The 21,442-nt window shown below is 44.9% G+C and overlaps 2 protein-coding genes across 5 annotated transcripts in view; one reads left to right on the plus strand and one right to left on the minus strand.

The window, feature by feature from the left end:
• Positions 1 to 810: 810 nt before the first annotated feature.
• On the minus strand, positions 811 to 16,273 carry LOC134543120 (proteasome subunit beta type-2-like). Its single transcript, XM_063387953.1, has 4 exons — positions 16,087 to 16,273; positions 7,390 to 7,583; positions 3,481 to 3,643; positions 811 to 1,112 (listed from the first exon to the last, which is right to left on the minus strand). The coding sequence occupies exons 1-4, from the start codon at positions 16,190 to 16,192 to the stop codon at positions 901 to 903; spliced, it is 675 nt and encodes a 224-aa protein (XP_063244023.1). The 5' UTR covers positions 16,193 to 16,273; the 3' UTR covers positions 811 to 900.
• Positions 16,274 to 20,933: 4,660 nt separating this feature from the next.
• The window catches only part of LOC134543155 (diacylglycerol kinase theta), a 99,084-nt gene continuing 98,575 nt past the window's right edge, over positions 20,934 to 21,442 (plus strand). For 2 of the 4 annotated variants that reach the window (XM_063388015.1, XM_063388016.1), the window contains exon 1: positions 20,934 to 21,346. In XM_063388015.1, coding sequence (XP_063244085.1) covers positions 21,214 to 21,346 — 133 coding nt within the window. In that variant the 5' untranslated portion in view covers positions 20,934 to 21,213. The remainder of the gene's footprint in view (positions 21,347 to 21,442) is intronic. The other 2 variants (XM_063388018.1, XM_063388019.1) reach the window with 1 other exon arrangement.

Genomic DNA, 21,442 nt, shown 5'->3' on the forward strand with positions numbered 1-21,442 from the left:
AGCGTAATCCCGAAGGCCGCTCCGGAGGGGTAGGAGATATGTATAATGTCTTTCAGACAGGGGTCTGTTCCTAAAAGGGGCGGGTTTACTGGCCGAGGTCAGAATAAGGGATAAGACAGGATTTTTGTGAAGTTAATGAAGGCAAATTAGCCCAATATGTGTATAAAGTATTAAAATGCTCACATGCCAGCTTAAATAAATGTATGCTCTAGAAAGGTGATAATTAAAAGATTTCTGGTTATAAACAACACATATTTCTATGTTATGTAATACACCGGGTGATTGAGAGAAATAAGAACCCGGGGGTAAATAATTACTTAAGTTACCATTTTTCAAACCGCATAGTTATAAAAAATAAATAAATATTAAATGTGATCTTCACACATCACATAACATACAAGGTTTCCAATGGTTTTATTAGAAATGGATTTAAAATTTTTGTTTTCTCAGAGTTAATACACATTAAAAAAATTACATCGAAACTTAAATGCTCCCCTTCCCCCTACAAAGATGCGAGCCCGTAGGGATTTTTGCGCTCTCTTCCCCTCCATCAAGATACCTCTGAAATGCATAAATCCTAAAATGAATATGGTATTACATTATCAAAAACTTGAGATTATTTACAAAATATATTGATACAAAGAGATCAGTAGCGGATCCAGAGGGGGGGCTAAGGGGCTCAAGCCCCCTCCAAAAGCATCTGGGTCCACTATTGTTTTAGTGTTTGCCTCGATAAAGCCCAGTCTCAGCTGGGTCAAGCCCCTCCCAAACCAAAATCCTGGATCCGCCACTGAAAGAGATGCAAAACAATTTGCATCGAAAATAAGTATTTATTGTGAAGTAGTGAAAATATGTTGAAGAAACCCCAATACACAGGCACAATGGGCCACGTGTTTGTTATTAAGACGGTGTGCAGTCAGGAGTATTGGAGTGCGGCAAGGAAGTGTCACCGCGACCAGAGCTGCCGCTCTTGCCACAGATGTTCGGCAGCTTCCTCACACCCTCCTTGTCGACGACGAGAACACTGAAGCTGGACAAGTTGATGAAGTAGCGCTCCGTCACCTGCTCCACGCAGCCCTTAAGGATGAGATAGCCATCTGCCTCGCTCACTCCTGACATGCAACAAACAGATATCAAGGATTGTCAGTTTTACATGCAAACATTGGTCCTGAAGAACTCCAAAGACGCTGACCTATCATAAAATGCATGTGAAAAGTCACACAAAATAGACCGAGAATGTGCGAGTTAACTTAGTGAAAATAAAAATTTTGCTCAATTTTAATAAAGATAATTTTTATAGTATTTTATTGCAGTTTTTTGGACATACGCCATTGCAGTTTTGCACTGTTTGTCATGGAAAAATTTCGAAACTCAAAAATAAATAAAATTATGAAAATAAAAGATTCACAGAAAATAAAACTGAATCAGTTGATGTCGGACAAACGGAACCAACATCCCAACTGTTCTCATTGGAAATCTTCTGTGTTCGTCAGTGTTATATTCGTTGTGTTGTCAATAGTACCTGTTTATCTTCATCGCTGTGTTTATATGTTTGTTACGTTGTCCAGGTTGGTTTACTGCCTGCATTAAATCTGTCTCGTCGTTGTTAGCCCACTGTGTTCGTCTGTGTTGTTATTAAGTTCCTTCAATGGAATGATTGTGCTGTCTGATATTTATATCTTTAACATTTCTTGTCCGTGCTGTCGTCGTTGTGTTGTCCATCATATTTGTTTAGTTTCACAGTTGGTTCCGTTTGTCCATCACCTGATTCAGCCTTGTTTTCCTGTCAATATTTATCTTCATATTTTTATTTATTTTTGATTTTCGGAATTTTTCCATGACAAACAGTGCAAAACTGCAATGGAGTATGTCCATAAATCTGCATTAAATCAAAATTCCCCATTTCATGAATCATTTAAGAAAGTGTGTACACTGCTTTTCAATATAGGAAATGTATTTTAACTAATTAGAACATTTTGGAAAGAATTTCTAATACTCATTCCTGTAATAGAATGTACCAAATTCAACTTACAAACATTTTGTCAGGTTGTCACACACCACCTGTACCAGATGATGAACCATTCAAACTATTAGTTTTGTTTATAAAGCTTTCTTGACCTAAAGAAATAACTTACCGAAATTTCAGAAATTTTTCAGATTTCCTGTAATTCACCATAGAAACATTTCAAATTTAATAGGATTTGCCTTTGAAGTGAGTAGAGTACTTATTAATTAAATATATTGGAATCTTTACATAAACTGTAAAAAAAATTGGTAAAATCACTTAAAACATTTAATTAACACATTGGGATAATATATTCCCTATGTCACCCCAAAACTCTTCCACATTTGTTTGGAAAATGGTTAAATAGATATGAAATATACAAAAATTTTGGTAAATCCCTCATAAAAAGTACAGGTAAGTAAATTTCATTTCGCACTGTCAAACTTTCGTTTACGACACCTTCTAATAAAATTGGTCAAATAATGTTGGAGAGTTATGATGTCACTAAAAAAAATCGTTAGCACAGTTTTGATTGTTTTAAAGTTGTAACCTTGAGTTTAATTAAAAAATTCATACACAAGAATAATTCAAAAATTGTATTTTGGATGTTGGAATATGGCAATCACGGCAATGTTTGTGATTCTATAATAGTATGTATGTTTTTATTTTATGATCTGGTAAACACAATTGTACCCAGTGAAAATAAAAAAAATAAAAAAAAACGCATGTTTCAATTGCAATAATTTTTTTTTTTAAATTTGCGAAGAACACTTCAGCTATTAAAGCTTTGAGCATATTATCAAAGACATGTAGTTATATTAAAGATGTTTAAAAGTTGAAAATTAATATAGGTAAGTATAAATAGAACATATTAAAAAATGTAAAAAAATGAATTGTGTCGTTAACTTATAAAACTTACAGAACATTCATTTTATTGCGAACATAATAATAATGTGAGTTAAATTAAGAAACGTTTTAACAAGTAATTATGCATAAAAATCATTACAAAAAAATTTAAATCCAGCAAAATTTTAAATTCATGTAATTAAAATTTTAATGTTTAACCTGAAAACCTTTTAAAGTGTAGCAAGATTGAAACACGTTTGAGGTAATAAATCTAACTTCAGATGGGGAAATTAGTATCCATATTTCTTACAACCATATACATAAACATAGTTTGTGAGTGCCGACTTATGCCACTGCACTTTTCGAACTGGGCCCAGGCAATCATGCCCACCAGACTGCTCACTATCCTAGATTGCACGGACAACTCAACGCTCAGGTAGCACAGCTTGAGAGTGACAGAGAGTGTATGCGGTGGGCTGCTTACCTGTGCCACTGTGCTTGTCCAGCTGGGCCCATGTTAGCGTGCCTGCCAGGCCGCTCACCATGCTGGGCATCTCTTGCATGGTCGCCAGCTCGCTCAGGTAGTACAGCTTGAGAGTGACAGAGAGTGAATGCGGTGGGCTGCTTACCTGTGCCACTGTGCTTGTCCAGCTGGGCCCATGTTAGCGTGCCTGCCAGGCCGCTCACCATGCTGGGCATCTCTTGCAGGGTTGCCAGCTCGCTCAGGTAGTACAGCTTGGGGCCTTCGCCCGGCTCATAACCCGCCAGCACCGCCGACACCATGAACGACGACTGCGCACACACACACTACATTCAGGGCTTCTTTACCACCCATGAACATGATGGATGTTGCAGCAGGTCAATCCCCCACTCATTTGTTCAGTCATCTCTTTATTTCCATCTCTAATGATCTCAGTGTCATTCGTGTATTCTTTATATGCAATATACAGGCCTGCAGCTATTAATATAACTAGAATCTCAAAATTTGCTATCCACTGAAGTGATGTCCTGTAATTGGGAAATTGCTGTGACACAATACAATTGCCACGCATCAACACCCTTCTTCTCCCTTCATGTCGGATTTTGTCTGTTGCCTACTTATTAGTGCCATGTTCGCTGTCTAGAAGTTCATTTTATGTGTTCTACGGCTGGGTAATATAGTCACATTTTCGAAATATTCATTCGTTCATGGAATTAGCAAAAAAATTAATCCAAGTCTACAATCATAAAGGTGTTTCTCCCATGCCCTGTGTGAATGTGTAGTCTTTCTGACGTAGCCTAAGGCATATACATATAAACTGTTTGTTTTACTCGAAGTCTCTTTTTACCTTTTAACTTTCGGGGCTTCCTTGCACGTTTTATTGTCCGGAAACAGTATGGCGGATGACCGTTTCACTGGAGGGTGCAAGATGCTTTCAGCTCACTCAGGGCAACCCTAGACGCTCCTGGTCTCGGACCTAGAGTTGCAAGGGCAACTCATCTGCTGGTGTTTTAGTGCAATCATCTATTTCTATGTTGTTCGTAATGTTCCATGTGTAGTGAAATTCAGGACAATTAATAATTTATTTATCACATTACAAATTGCAATAATTCACATATATTAGTATCTTATTATATTTAAAAAAATATATTTTTGTTAACATGTATATATCTAATTGCTACAGGTCACATGGAGTATATTAGAGTTGACGATCTTATGCCAAACACATACAACATATTATGATTATGATAGCATAATTTGTGGCGCGATATTAGGTATTGCCTAAGCAGTTTCACCTTCAGGCGAATCTTGATTCACATTATGTACATACTTTTCAAGACGTCTGCTTTTGTGCCAGATTAAAAATTCTCAAGTCATTCTCTTCGCCTATATAAGAGTAACCAACACTTTTAGACCTGGGTTCATTTGCTCCTTACTCTTACAACTTATATATAGAAAAAAAAGAGATGGCGAATAAAACAAACCTAAAGACTGGGTATTAATGGCCACCATCTCTTTTATAGCGCGCGAATGAACGCCGACTCCTTACCAGCGCAGCTGCACTCTGCGGTAAAATAACTCGTCGCTGTGAAGTAACCAACGAACTAAACTCCACAAAATTATAACATTTTGTTCTTAAGGTACATAGCTCAAATTGCTCAGTTTTCAGTATAATACGCCTGCAAAAAAAATATCGCGAATAGTTTTTGAGGTTTGTAAGGTAATTTGTTCAACTTTCTTTCTTAATGAATATTTGTTTTCCATATTTCTTTAGGTAGCTAATGAATACGTATGAGATGTGTAATAAGAATCAAATATCAAATAAACATTTAAATTTGTTAGTATATATAGCTATTTCCTCACATTCGTCTTGTATGTTTTTGTGTTTTTGTGTTCTGTCACTATCGTACAGGAGAAGGCAGCTCTCGGCCAGCTCTGCCGTGTGCGGCGGTGAAATAAACGGTCAATGTGCAGAAACTATCAGGTCATATTGTACAGCACTTTATGATCTATTTCTTAAGGTAAAATCTTAAATGGTTCAACTATTAACGATTGAACCGTTATTAATCATTTGCTAAAATAAATAAAAAGTGATACACATTTTTTACGGTATCCAACGTGGGATTAAATTTTTTGTCACTATAGATTTTTTCCCTAGGTAGGTAATGTAAGTGCATGGATTATACATTAACAGTCATTCAGTAAACGCAAAAAAAAAAGATAACACAATATTATATTTTACGGCATAAAAGATAAAAATGTGTCATAGGTATAATTTGGGTTTATTAAAAAAATATTAATAAATTATTATTATTTTGAAAAACTGACCCTGCTTCAATCAATAAAACTATAGTATAAAATCTGAAAAATATTATTAGTAGTATGTAAATGTTCCTATTGGCCCTGGGTTTAGGGTGTGGTGTCGGTGTTGACCCCCATCTTGGATTGTGATGTCATGGCGATCTAAGATGACATTGACCTTGACCTTGGCATTCAAAATTTGCCAAAAAAAATTAACCAAATATAGTCAAAATTCACCAACGACGGAAACCAAAATCGGAAGACTAGCTGGGGGAATATTCACATAACCGCATGTTGACTGATGCGAAGGAGTTGCGCTGTCACATCAAGAGGTCGCCCAGCGCAGACCGAGGCTACAGGCTCCACCAGAAGTCCCTCGGCTAACTACGCACCTTCAACAACCATCCTACCACTAGTGGATTATGAGAAACGACTTCAAGGAAAGGTTGTGTTAGTTACATTTTGACCAGATACAAGTCTAGCTAGCTCACCATGTTGCGCGTAAACCGCAAGCATCAAAGAGACTACCCACTTAATTATTGTAAATTGTGACTTACCGATACGAGTAATGGAATTTGTGAATAAATTTTGCGTTAATACAAGCAATTTATGATCCAGCAGTTTGCATCACAGAATTAAGTATTTAATGGACATGAAATAATTGCATTATTGATATTATATTGAGTTGAAGCCTCTTTAAAGATTAACTTATAACATGTTTTTTTTTAGTTTAAGCCTTTGTTTAGTTGGCTTGTTGGTATTACCACCCAGTGGTTTAACTGATTAAGTTTTTGTTCTTATCAAGTCTGAGACTAGTCGAGTAATTTAACGTAAAATAACATAAACTCATGTAAAACTATTACAATTATTTAAAGTAGCTTAAATTTGAAACCTCTGGACGAATTAGAGTGTAACGGGTGCTCTCCTCCAACCAGTTACGCTTTTTCGCCGCGACTTATCAGATGTTATTCGTCGCACCCCTTGAAGAACGCAACCCGCTTCAAGGGGCTTCGTCTCGCCTGTGGGTTAGGCGACCCGCGAAGCTCGAGCGAGGCTGAAGAAGAAGGTTCTCGTTCATTTCACTGCCACGTGGCACCGGAAGTTCTGCCCACTGCTTATGCATTCTGCACAGCGGGAGAGCGGAGTGAAGAATGATCTGGTTTATATTGACCGTTGCCCCTGAAAGGGCAAAGTTAATGAGATTATTATGTATATCGTGAATTCGTTCTTCTTACTTTAAATCAGACGAAACTTACTTAACTACGAATTTGCCAATTTGGTTTTAACCTCTAAAGTGTAGACATTTATGTGTTATCAAATTATTATTAACATATCACTTAATATGCTAGATCCGAAAAAAATATTATCAACTGCATTTGTCACATTCTTCATTTTTATAAATATATGGGTTAATTTCAATTTTAAATTTAGTAGTAGTAAACTTACAGCATGTAGTAATGGGCGTATACCCAGAAAAAGTGCCCCCAACCTCTTTCATGGAATAAGAAAACCTCACTAAAAGTGACCGCTTGCGATTTCAAAATCGAAACAGTGAACCGGGAATGATACTCTTTATCTGCGAATTTCCTTGGGTATACTAAAGATACTCACTCCTGATTAAAATAAACCACCAATTATTGCTATCTAATAAATGAATTAAAAGCGCATGTTGACATAGTTACACACTAACAATGAATGTGTGGTATGCACACGAGGTGTACAACACCAGTGATGACTGCGGGCGGGTGGTACGTACCGCGGTGCGTAAGGCGTCCGAGGAGGTCTTCCTTACGAAGTGCGCCGCGACAGCCGCCGACATGGGGAAGCGGTGGCGCATCTCGTAGAGGGTCGCGTTACCAGCCACCACGTCGAGGAAGCGCGAGGCGACTCCCTGCGCGCCCTGCACGGCCAGCGCCAGGCGACTGCCCAGAGACCGCGCCGTCAGCTCGTCTGCACAAGCCGTCCAGCCACGAGGCGTGTGCCACAGCGTCTACTAGTGCCACAGTGGCACCCACTACGTCCCCCTGCGCGCCCTGCACTGCCAGCGCCAGGCGACTGCCCAGAGACCGCGCCGTCAGCTCGTCTGCACAAGCCGCCCAGCCACGAGGCGTGTGCCACAGCGTCTACTAGCGTCTACTAGTGCCACAGTGGCACCCACTACGTCCCCCTGCGCACCCTGCACTGCCAGCGCCAGGCGACTGCCCAGAGACCGCGCCGTCAGCTCGTCTGCACAAGCCGTCCAGCCACGAGGCGTGTGCCACAGCGTCTACTAGTGCCACAGTGGCACCCACTACGTCCCCCTGCGCGCCCTGCACTGCCAGCGCCAGGCGACTGCCCAGAGACCGCGCCGTCAGCTCGTCTGCACAAGCCGCCCAGCCACGAGGCGTGTGCCACAGCGTCTACTAGTGCCACAGTGGCACCCACCACGTCTCCCTGCGCGCCCTGCACTGCCAGCGCCAGGCGACTGCCCAGAGACCGCGCCGTCAGCTCGTCTGCACAAGCCGTCCAGCCACGAGGCGTGTGCCACAGCGTCTACTAGTGCCACAGTGGCACCCACTACGTCCCCCTGCGCGCCCTGCACTGCCAGCGCCAGGCGACTGCCCAGAGACCGCGCCGTCAGCTCGTCTGCACAAGCCGTCCAGCCACGAGGCGTGTGCCACAGCGTCTACTAGCGTCTACTAGTGCCACAGTGGCACCCACTACGTCCCCCTGCGCGCCCTGCACTGCCAGCGCCAGGCGACTGCCCAGAGACCGCGCGGTCAGCTCGTCTGCACAAGCCGTCCAGCCACGAGGCGTGTGCCACAGCGTCTACTAGTGCCACAGTGGCACCCACTACGTCCCCCTGCGCGCCCTGCACTGCCAGCGCCAGGCGACTGCCCAGAGACCGCGCCGTCAGCTCGTCTGCACAAGCCGTTCAGCCACGAGGCGTGTGCCACAGCGTCTACTAGCGTCTACTAGTGCCACAGTGGCACCCACTACGTCCCCCTGCGCGCCCTGCACTGCCAGCGCCAGGCAACTGCCCAGAGACCAAGCCGTCAGCTCGTCTGCACAAGCCGTCCAGCCACGAGGCGTGTGCCACAGAGTCTACTAGTGCCACAGTGTCACCCACCACGTCTACCTGCGCGCCCTGCACGGCCAGCGCCAGGCGACTGCCCAGAGACCTCGCCGTCAGCTCGTCTGCACAAGCCGCCCAGCCACGAGGCGTGTGCCACAGTCTACTAGCGTCTACTAGTGCCACAGTGGCACCCACCACGTCTCCCTGCGCGCCCTGCACTGCCAGCGCCAGGCGACTGCCCAGAGACCTCGCCGTCAGCTCGTCTGCACAAGCCGCCCAGCCACGAGGCGTGTGCCACAGTCTACTAGCGTCTACTAGTGCCACAGTGGCACCCACCACGTCTCCCTGCGCGCCCTGCACTGCCAGCGCCAGGCGACTGCCCAGAGACCTCGCCGTCAGCTCGTCTGCACAAGCCGTCCAGCCACGAGGCGTGTGCCACAGCGTCTACTAGTGCCACAGTGGCACCCACCACGTCTACCTGCGCGCCCTGCACGGCCAGCGCCAGGCGACTGCTCAGAGACCGCGCCGTCAGCTTGTCTGCACAAGCCGTGCAGCCACGAGGCGTGTGCCACAGTCTACTAGCGTCTACTAGTGCCACAGTGGCACCCACCACGTCTCCCTGCGCGCCCTGCACTGCCAGCGCCAGGCGACTGCCCAGAGACCTCGCCGTCAGCTCGTCTGCACAAGCCGTCCAGCCACGAGGCGTGTGCCACAGTCTACTAGCGTCTACTAGTGCCACAGTGGCACCCACCACGTCTCCCTGCGCGCCCTGCACTGCCAGCGCCAGGCAGCTGCCCAGAGACCGCGCCGTCAGCTCGTCTGCACAAGCCGTCCAGCCACGAGGCGTGTGCCACAGTCTACTAGCGTCTACTAGTGCCACAGTGGCACCCACCACGTCTCCCTGCGCGCCCTGCACTGCCAGCGCCAGGCAGCTGCCCAGAGACCGCGCCGTCAGCTCGTCTGCACAAGCCGTCCAGCCACGAGGCGTGTGCCACAGTCTACTAGCGTCTACTAGTGCCACAGTGGCACCCACCACGTCTCCCTGCGCGCCCTGCACTGCCAGCGCCAGGCGACTGCCCAGAGACCTCGCCGTCAGCTCGTCTGCACAAGCCGTCCAGCCACGAGGCGTGTGCCACAGTCTACTAGCGTCTACTAGTGCCACAGTGGCACCCACCACGTCTCCCTGCGCGCCCTGCACTGCCAGCGCCAGGCAGCTGCCCAGAGACCTCGCCGTCAACTCGTCTGCACAAGCCGCCTAGCCACGAGGCGTGTGCCACAGTCTACTAGCGTCTACTAGTGCCACAGTGGCACCCACCACGTCTCCCTGCGCGCCCTGCACTGCCAGCGCCAGGCGACTGCCCAGAGACCGCGCGGTCAGCTCGTCTGCACAAGCCGTGCAGCCACGAGGCGTGTTCCACAACGTCTACTAGTGCCACAGTGGCACCCACCACGTCTCCCTGCGCGCCCTGCACGGCCAGCGCCAGGCGACTGCCCAGAGACCTCGCCGTCAGCTCGTCTGCACAAGCCGTCCAGCCACGAGGCGTGTACCACAGCGTCTACTAGCGTCTACTAGTGCCACAGTGGCACCCACCACGTCTCCCTGCGCGCCCTGCACTGCCAGCGCCAGGCAGCTGCCCAGAGACCTCGCCGTCAGCTCGTCTGCACAAGCCGTCCAGCCACGAGGCGTGTACCACAGCGTCTACTAGCGTCTACTAGTGCCACAGTGGCACCCACTACGTCCCCCTGCGCGCCCTGCACTGCCAGCGCCAGGCGACTGCCCAGAGACCACGCCGTCAGCTCGTCTGCACAAGCCGCCCAGCCACGAGGCGTGTGCCACAGCGTCTACTAGTGTCTACTAGTGCCACAGTGGCACCCACCACGTCTCCCTGCGCGCCCTGCACTGCCAGCGCCAGGCGACTGCCCAGAGACCGCGCCGTCAGCTCGTCTGAACAAGCCGCCCAGCCACGAGGCGTGTGCCACAGCGTCTACTAGTGTCTACTAGTGCCACAGTGGCACCCACCACGTCTCCCTGCGCGCCCTGCACTGCCAGCGCCAGGCGACTGCCCAGAGACCGCGCGGTCAGCTCGTCTGCACAAGCCGCCCAGCCACGAGGCGTGTGCCACAGCGTCTACTAGTGTCTACTAGTGCCACAGTGGCACCCACCACGTCTCCCTGCGCGCCCTGCACTGCCAGTGCCAGGCGACTGCCCAGAGACCGCGCTGTCAGCTCGTCTGCACAAGCCGCCCAGCCACGAGGCGTGTGCCACAGCGTCTACTAGTGTCTACTATTGCCACAGTGGCACCCACCACGTCTCCCTGCGCGCCCTGCACTGCCAGCGCCAGGCGTCTGCCCAGAGACCGCGCCGTCAGCTCGTCTGCACAAGCCGCCCAGCCACGAGGCGTGTGCCACAGCGTCTACTAGTGTCTACTAGTGCCACAGTGGCACCCACCACGTCTCCCTGCGCGCCCTGAACTGCCAGCGCCAGGCAGCTGCCCAGAGACCTCGCCGTCAGCTCGTCTGCACAAGCCGTCCAGCCACGAGGCGTGTGCCACAGTCTACTAGCGTCTACTAGTGCCACAGTGGCACCCACCACGTCTCCCTGCGCGCCCTGCACTGCCAGCGCCAGGCGGCTGCCCAGAGACCTCGCCGTCAGCTCGTCTGCACAAGCCGCCCAGCCACGAGGCGTGTGCCACAGTCTACTAGCGTCTACTAGTGCCACAGTGGCACCCACCACGTCTCCCTGCGCGCCCTGCACTGCCAGCGCCAGGCAGCTGCCCAGAGACCTCGCCGTCAGCTCGTCTGCACAAGCCGTCCAGCCACGAGGCGTGTACCACATCGTCTACTAGCGTCTACTAGTGCCACAGTGGCACCCACCACGTCTCCCTGCGCGCCCTGCACTGCCAGCGCCAGGCGGCTGCCCAGAGACCTCGCGGTCAGCTCGTCTGCACAAGCCGCCCAGCCACGAGGCGTGTGCCACATTCTACTAGCGTCTACTAGTGCCACAGTGGCACCCACCACGTCTCCCTGCGCGCCCTGCACTGCCAGCGCCAGGCAGCTGCCCAGAGACCTCGCGGTCAGCTCGTCTGCACAAGCCGTCCAGCCACGAGGCGTGTGCCACAGTCTACTAGCGTCTACTAGTGCCACAGTGGCACCCACCACGTCTCCCTGCGCGCCCTGCACTGCCAGCGCCAGGCAGCTGCCCAGAGACCTCGCGGTCAGCTCGTCTGCACAAGCCGTCCAGCCACGAGGCGTGTGCCACAGTCTACTAGCGTCTACTAGTGCCACAGTGGCACCCACCACGTCTCCCTGCGCGCCCTGCACTGCCAGCGCCAGGCAGCTTCCCAGAGACCTCGCGGTCAGCTCGTCTGCACAAGCCGCCCAGCCACGAGGCGTGTGCCACAGTCTACTAGCGTCTACTAGTGCCACAGTGGCACCCACCACGTCTCCCTGCGCGCCCTGCACTGCCAGCGCCAGGCGACTGCCCAGAGACCTCGCGGTCAGCTCGTCTGCACAAGCCGCCCAGCCACGAGGCGTGTGCCACAGTCTACTAGCGTCTACTAGTGCCACAGTGGCACCCACCACGTCTCCCTGCGCGCCCTGCACTGCCAGCGCCAGGCGACTGCCCAGAGACCTCGCGGTCAGCTCGTCTGCACAAGCCGCCCAGCCACGAGGCGTGTGCCACAGTCTACTAGCGTCTACTAGTGCCACAGTGGCACCCACCACGTCTCCCTGCGCGCCCTGCACTGCCAGCGCCAGGCGACTGCCCAGAGACCTCGCCGTCAGCTCGTCTGCACAAGCCGCCCAGCCACGAGGCGTGTGCCACAGCGTCTACTAGCGTCTACTAGTGCCACAGTGGCACCCACCACGTCTCCCTGCGCGCCCTGCACTGCCAGCGCCAGGCGACTGCCCAGAGACCTCGCCGTCAGCTCGTCTGCACAAGCCGTCCAGCCACGAGGCGTGTGCCACAGTCTACTAGCGTCTACTAGTGCCACAGTGGCACCCACCACGTCTCCCTGCGCGCCCTGCCGAGTTTATTTTTGGTTCTTGCCCAAAATCCTTATTTGTGGATAAAGCGAGACACATTTTAGTCTATTCGAGAACAGACATCTGTTCCCGTCATTGGGCTAAATAAGACGTATGATTGTGAAACAAGCCTGAACTTGAAGTGAGGGGACTGCACTCGCAGTCAGGAGACCTGGTCGCCCCAAAGCCTTTTTTTTTCATGGTATTCCTGAAGATTCTCACTGGATCCTCACACAAGACCATCATCGATGCAGTATCCCTGGACTGTTAATGTGAGCTATCTTTCCCAATACAGACATAGACCGTCCCTGCACTCTGTGAACGGGATCTACATTCACTAACAATTCAATAAAAGAACTGTCAACTTCAGCTGACGAAGGATATGGGCGTGTATTTACAAATATTATTAGACCCAAATTTTAGTATAAATGTAAAATATAAAGTTTATTTTATTCACCAACATATTAAAATGCACAAGTAGGTAGTGGAATGCAGAGCTCTGTTGGATTGAAACACGGACGCACAAAGCGCTATGAGATGTTAAAAACTTTAAACATTCTAGGCACCCACCCGTAATGTCACGTTTCTCAAATTCCCATTGATAAGAAGGCTGGATTATTAAAGTTATTTATTAAAAAATTAAAAGCAATCGCGATAGTGTTGCATTAAAATATAATTTTGTAGCAGAATTTAGTGTTCATAAAAATACCATTAATTTCGTCCTTGTAACATAAATGTGCCATAACCGGGGTGCGCTCGCGGCTTGTGGTCAGTAGTATATGCAGTGAACTGATTGTCTACAGTAGTCAATGGAGTTAACGTCTTGTAGTCGGTAAGTATATGGAGTGAACTTCATGTCATCAGTAGTCTATCAAGTGAAAGGCAGTGTTTCAGTAGTTTATGCAGTGAACGACTTTTCTTCAGTAGTATATGCAGTGAACGGCGTGTTTTCAGTATGCTATGCAGTGTACGACTTGTAATCAGTAGTTTATGCAGTGAACGGCTTGTCGTCAGAAGTATAAACAGTGAACGACTTGTCATTAGTACCTAGTCTATGCAGTGTACTGCTTGTCAATATTATATGCACTGGGATATAAATATCAAGTGTGTATTAATTTTTTTTACACTTATAGGGTTACAGTTAAACCTGGTGAAAACAATAGTAATATTAATGCTGATGTTGCGGGACAACTTATTGTAAGCAGTCGAAAAGGAGAGACGATAGAATCTTCGTACGCACGTATATAATTATCATAATTTGTACAGCTCTATTGGTGTATATTGTGAGTCAGTGATTATATTATGCAAACTTTGTGTTCTGTCTTGAGGCGAAGTAGTGTGTCTGCAACTTTGAATGCGAAACATACTTATTAATAAAAATGTACTTGTATAATTTCTATATTAACGACCAGAAAAAAAAGATAACTACAAAATTTCATTACAGAATTAGTTGTAACTGCGGAGGTAACTACTAGTAACTCGCAAGCCAATACGCTAAATGACGGTGTATACATTACATTACGAGAAAGTAAAATGTTTATTTGACATGGCGTTTACAATGAACCTAATTTTAGTGTCATAATGAACATGTTAGCGAGTCTTTTCCCCCCACATTTTTTGTATTGACCTAGCTGGTTAGTTTTAAACTGATTAACTTATAATAGAGATATGTTATAGAGAACATAGAACTTTACCAACAGAAAAAAGTTAGGCCTACAAAAATAAAATAATGTATAGAATACTTTGAGTTGCCTAATGCCTACCTTTTGAATGTATGACTTGATGTAAGCTTTTGGACATACGCCATTGCTAAGCACATGTATGTCTGTACAAGAAAACTACCAAAAAAAACACAAATTAAGCAAAAAATTGCTGTTGTCAGTATATAAACACCACACAGTACTCCACAACAGGAATATGGTCAACAAACAAAGAAAAACAAAGAAAAATGGACTAACAAAACGAAAAAAAACCCACAAATGATGACAGCACAAAAATACCGAACCCAAAAATTCAGCACTACAGTTGAAACGAGACAAAAACACAGTCAAAACGAAAAGACGAAACAAACACAATAGTTTTCCAAAAACAAAAAACAAAAGAGAAACGAAAAAAAAACCACAAATGATGACAGCACAAAAATATTGAACCCAAAAAAAATCAGCACATCAGTCAAAACGAGACAAAAATACGACCAAACTTAAAGACGAAACAAACACAACAGTTTTCTAAAACAGAAACAAAGAAACAAGCGACGTTTCGGTAACTGCTATCTGCTCCCGTCCTCAGGCAGAGACGCACATGGTACGGAAACACCTGTGTTTCTGTTTTAGAAAACTGTTGTGTTTGTTTCGTCTTTTCGTTTGGTCGTGTTTCTGTCTCGTTTTGACTGTTGTGCTGAATTTTTTTGGGTTCAATATTTTTGTGCTGTCATCATTTGTGGGTTATTTTTTTTCGTTTCTCTTTTTTTTTTGTTTTTGTTTTTGGAAAACTATTGTGTTTGTTTCGACTTTTCGTTTTGCTGTGTTCTTGTCTCGTTTCAACTGTTGTGCTGAATTTTTGGGTGCGGTATTTTTGTGCTGTCATCATTTGTGTGTTTTTTTTTTTTTTCGTTCTGTTAGTCCATTTTTCTTTGTTTTTCTTTGTTTGTTGACCATATTCCTGTTGTGGAGTATTGTGTGGCGTTAAATCCTGACAACAGCAATTTTTTGCTTAATTTGTGTTTTTTGTCATTTTTTTTCCTTCTACAGACATACATGTGCTAAGCAATGGCGTATGTCCAAAAACTTACATCAAGTCATGCACTCCCATTGCACAAATCTTTCAAAGATAATATTTTGAATGTATGTATGACATTATTATATTAATTTTAATTGAAAAATTTAATTCAAATTAAAAAACTATAAAAAAGGCAAATATAATATTCCTGCAACATTATAGTAAGAATCAAATAAATGAGAGCTATTATTGAAATCATATCGCGCTTATTAGCACATTACCATACTTCGCAAAACATTTTTATATAAACCTACACGCCACCCCAAATATACGCTTGATTTTGTTACATACGACCCTTATTGGCTAGATTAAGAAACTAAAAGAAGAAATAAAATTTAACCTTATCAATGCCACGTTAACCGAAAGTTTGTTGTATACACTTGTGATGAACTAAATTAATTTATTAATAACTGTAATAAGGCAACGATTGAAGACAGGTATTAACATTGATTTTACAGAATAAAGTAATGTTGCAGTGTGAATAAATGAAAACAAATACATAAAAACTAGCCAATCAATAACTATTCACTTTACAAAAATAGTTAAAGAATATCATGTTTTATTTTAAAAATATGAATAGAGCTCACGCACACTAACCTTGATAGACGACAAGGCTATCCACTCTTGTATTACAAGAAGCAATAAGAGCGAAATCCTTGAATTTTACTCCAAATGTACATTTTGTTAAGTTCGTCATGGACATGGTGAATCACGTTATATTATGTAGCAGTCAAGCGATCTAGCAATGTTCAGTTTTTGCCACGTTAATCTTCAACAATGGGACAGCGGGGGTGGTTCTAAACTTCGACGTTTGGCGTGGCACTGTTACCAACAACAATATTTAAACTCCAGATATTTCCTCTATGGATGTTCAAAGCACTGGCGCAACGACGCAGCCAGGTGGATATGAAGGCACTAAGTCTAAAAAGAGTCAAATACCCATTAAAAATGTTACACTTTGCATTATGATTTTCATATGGTTTTAGTAACTTAAATATATTATGTGAAGATTAGTTAAGATTTCCAGCATCCGATTTGAGCTGTGTATAATTCTATGACGATAAGACTGAGCATTCTTAACTGAACTTTATTCACGCTCATATTTTAAGAACCAAACACGATTTGTTCTCCGGAGTGTTCAAGGGGGGTGATGGAGGAGGGAAATCCCCCCCCCCCCCCTTTTATAAGATGCGGAACCTTGCCGAAAAAATGGAATGCTGTTCATTCATACAAACACTAATACATTTGTCAAAGGAAATAAATAGGCTTGGACTACATTAAAAATTATATCTCTTTCTTCTTTATCGCTCTTTCTTGCTGTCAAGCTTTTTATTACGAAGTGTTTTTTTTTCTAACGCTTTTCAAAAAAATCAGTACAAGATTTTCAGAAAATAAATTATTTCTCAAAAGTAGCACATCCAAGGCAGTTTAGATTGCACATTAACATCCTTAGCATTTTTTAAATATCAAATTCTTTATATTTGTTTATATTTGCTGTAGAATAATATCAAGGGTGGCATAATGTATTGTGTTAATTTACTTTGCCTTTTTTGACGTGACGTCTGATAAATCGATGAACGCCGGCTGCACGCACGAAAAAGTGTCCCGTAACGCACATTGTCCCGTTTCGCTGTGTCCCGTTATGCTCATTTTATATTGCTCTTTGCTAACCTGTACCTCCTAGCATTGCGACCGAGTCCGTGGCGTAATTCTGTTTTCATGCATTTCAATGTAATATTTTCATTGCTCTTTGCTAACCCTTTCCTCCTAGCATTGCTGCAGAGTCCGTGGCACATTATTTTTGACTGCATTTTGGTGTTGGGTAAGCCATTTTCCTTCACATCATCCTTGAAACACTCCCATTCGTTTCCTACTTTTCCTATCATTGTCATATCCTTAACAGAATAACACAGATTGGAAGAAGTTAAATAGCAAACATTTATAAACGTTTTAAAATAATCTCTTCGTTAAAGTAGTAAACATATTTGAATTAATGAGTGCAAATAGAAGTAAATTTATCAATTAAATTGTATATTTCATTTCACTCCTTCTTTGTATCCATACAAAATAGTGATAATTCAATAAAAATTATTCAATTTTATTCATAAAAGTATGCAATCATTTCATCAATGTTTTGTTATGACGTTGTCACGTTAAACTATCGACCGTAAACGGACTTTACAGACACCAATTTTTTTTTCTTTAGGCACCAGCTCAATTCTTGAATACTGAATGAGATTTAGTGAAAATTTGCCGCGAGTTCGTGAGTGAAAAGTGATAAAGTATACTGACTTGTGGGACTGTCGAACTCAATGTATCACATGTTTGCTGCATCTTTTTTTCTTGTGACCACGTTCCTTTTCGGTATAAAGGAGTATTAACAGGCCACCTCCACGTCAAAAGAACCGCTGGTCTGGCTTTCCAGGAACTTCAACTCTGAGCAGATGAAGCCGCGAATTGTTACAGTTTCATAATCCATCGCTTGTTGACGGAGTGGTGAGCGGGGGGCGAGGGGGTGAGACTCGGGCGTCCGGCGAGTTTGCTGGCCAACTTGGTTCGCCAGCAGGAGGTCACCTGGGCCACCGAGCCTATAACCAATAGCGCCGGGTGCCAAGGGAACCGTTCAGCTCGCCAGGACTACCTTGCACTGAGATGGGATCTCAAGTACCGACCAGGGAGTCGTTCTGTTTAGTTTTCATATACGTAGCCTAATCTTAGGGGAGATAGCCCTGATTTCATCTCCAGGGAAGTAATAAGTTGTTAGATATCATATTTGTATGTATGTATGTATGTATGTATGTATGTATGTATGTATGTATGTATGTATGTATGTATTTATGTATGTATATATCACAATTTGTTGAACACGAAAACTGTCACAATTTTTCACAAATTACTCCCAAACTGATACATAAAATCTAGTAGCGGAAATTATCGGTCAAGTTCGTTAATAGGCAACGTCCGACCAAATGGGGAAGGTTTTTTGAAAAAAGGAAAAATCTATGTAACTCTCATAATATGGAAAATATCACATCCGTTTGGACGTATTATAACTCGTAGGAGTAATACACAATCTTTTGCCTGAATAAGTTTTTGATACGACCAACCATAACTGCAAGGGGTTGAAAAAACAAGGGTTGGAGGACAAAAAAATTATAACTCCATTCATAGGAACAACATAGAATTAGTGCACATTTTATAATAATCTTATCTTTTTTATCTAAAACTTTGGCTGAAACAATTTTTAATTAGATGAACCATGCTGCAAGGGGTTGAAAAAAAAAAGGATTGAAATTTAAAAAAATCATAAAATCCGTAAAATTCATTCTTTTTTTTATTATAAAACCTAAAAATATTATCTACAACTTTAGTCCGAAATTATTTTTTATATGACCAACCATTACTGGAAGGGGTGGTTAATAACAGGGGTTGAAGAAAAAAATCATAACTCCCTTAATATGGACACTATTAAATGCGTTAGAATTATTTGTAAGCCATATAAATATTATCGAAAACTTTCTGTGGAAATAATTTACAATACGACCAACCATTACTGAAAGGGATCGAAAAAACAAGGGTTTGAAGTAAAAAACAAAGTATAACTACCTTAGTAAGGAAACAATCGAATCCATCCAGCATGTTTGTAAATCTTATAATTTTTTATCTAAAACTTTTGTCTGAAACAATTTTTGATAAGATGAGACATTGCTGCAGGGGTTGAAAAAAAAAAAGTAGAATTTTAAAAAATTCTTAATATCCGTACCATTTACACTATCCAATTCGTTCTAATTTATTGTAAATTCTTGAATTATTATTTACAACTTTTGTCTTAAATAAATTTTTATACGACCTACCATGACTGCAAGGGATGGAATAAGAAGGTTCTTATAGTTAAGTAATGCCATACAATTTAACTTATATATTAATTTCCGTGTGAGACCGATCTTAAGAACTTTTTCTTCTGTCAATACAACTCTATTTATTTAGTTTTCAATGTATACATTTACTTCACAATTGAAATATCTAAAAATAGTTGCTTCCTCGATCTTTTTTTTTTTGCCATGAAAAATCTTACACGCATTATTAATATTGTTATAAGTAAGTCTATACAGGTAAGTTGGCGACAGATTGAACACAGACGAATTCGGTGGCTCATGCGCGAGGCGAAGACCAGTCGCTCCCAAACCTTATTAAGTCATAAAGGAGGGGAGAGGAGATTATACATACTTCACCCATATGTTGGACATTGTGCCACAGTGGTGTATAGATCAGACCAGTCGCATCTTACCAGAGGGATCGACTTTCGCATCCTGAAGAATTTGGGGTCAATTTGGCGGGAAATATTGGCGAACGTAGCCGAGACCGTTGGGTTTTCTCAGAGTACTCCCGTTTATCCTCATGAATGTTTTCGCACGTTAAACACCGGCTTCCCGTCAACAATGCCACTGCCCGTAGTCTGTCTTATTGTGGCGGATCCAGAGGCGTCTCTGAGGGCATTCAAGTGTAGGAGTAGAGATCGGGCAAAGGATATATAATTGACATTTCGTATTATCTACACTTAACCAGCTTTTATGATACTAATGCGATTGCTATATCTCAGTGTTGAAATCAAGCCACTTTGTAAAAAAAAACTGTTTTTAATGCTACACCGAAATTATTTCGAAGGACATTGTTAGTTTGTGTCAGGGACGTCGGAACGTTTTTATGAGTTGGTGGGGGGGGGGGGGGGCGAAAAGATGTATCACACGTACCTCAGTCGTAGAGCGGGGGGTGGGGGGACCCTCCCCCGGAAAAATTTGGAATTTTAGATTCAAAATTGTGCTGTTTAATGAGTTTCCGAGCCAAAATATTAAATCTACCATTCCAAGAATTTGATGACGTAGTATGTAATAAGTATTAACGCTCATTCCTAGATCTCCACCTCTCGACAAATCGCCGCTCTGTTGTTCTGGGCCATGGAATGGTTTTATACTCTGACAGTAGATGTAGTACAATTTAAATAAAATACCATCCAGGAATTTGCAATCATTTTACAGTATATTGACAATCATAAATTTGATTATCTAATCAATGTGATCACCAATGCAACGTTTGTAACTACTGGTTGAGAAAAATACTACTAGGATCAAACATTTATTCTGGGAAAAGGAGGGGGGCGAAATGCTACTCTCGCCCCCCCATGCATAACAGCACGGGGGCGACTCGCCCCTGCTCCCCCCCCCCCCCTGTCCCGACGTCCCTGGTTTGTGTGTATCGTGCTCCCCGCTGGGTCCGCCACTGGCCTCTTATCAGTGACAAACCCGCTCGACATGCGGCGCGCCGTGTACTCGGCCGCGGGCCGCGAGCGAAGCGCCAAGCGCCGAGTCTCGCGGATCAATATGGCGGCGCCAGTTGGCTCGGCCCGCTGCCGCTGCGCGGTGGCGATGCGCAGTGGTCGGGCCGGCTGCGCGGGCGGGCGTGCGCGTCAGGCAGCGGCCGCTCGGCTCGTCCCTTCCCGTCATGGTAGGCTGCGGCAAGACTAAAAGACGCTCGCTCGGAAATGCGCCCTAGGCCCGCTCCTTCGTCGCAAAGGGCCACCCCGCACCACAGCGATGTTCGTGTTCGGGTCGGAGATCACGTAGGCGCGTAAAGAGGGAGCGTGCGGCGAGTGCTAGTTATGCGTGTGGCCGGTGTCTGTTCACGGTGAGAATCTGGCGAGAGAGGTGCCGTGGCCGCCCAGGCAACATGGCGGCGGCCGAACAACAACCGGCGAGCCATGGCCACACGTTCAGCAAGAAGACGTTCCACAAGCCCACGTACTGCCACCACTGCACCGACATGCTGTGGGGGCTCATACAGCAGGGATACATCTGTGAAGGTGAGTATCCCCTCCCCTGGGAGCCTGTGCGATCGGCCACGGCTTGATGGGGAGAGGGGGTGGTTATCTGCTCGTTTGTGGCACCCTGCCTACTGG

Source organism: Bacillus rossius (genome assembly GCF_032445375.1).
Source record: "Bacillus rossius redtenbacheri isolate Brsri chromosome 9 unlocalized genomic scaffold, Brsri_v3 Brsri_v3_scf9_2, whole genome shotgun sequence".
NCBI classification, from domain to species: domain Eukaryota; kingdom Metazoa; phylum Arthropoda; class Insecta; order Phasmatodea; family Bacillidae; genus Bacillus; species Bacillus rossius.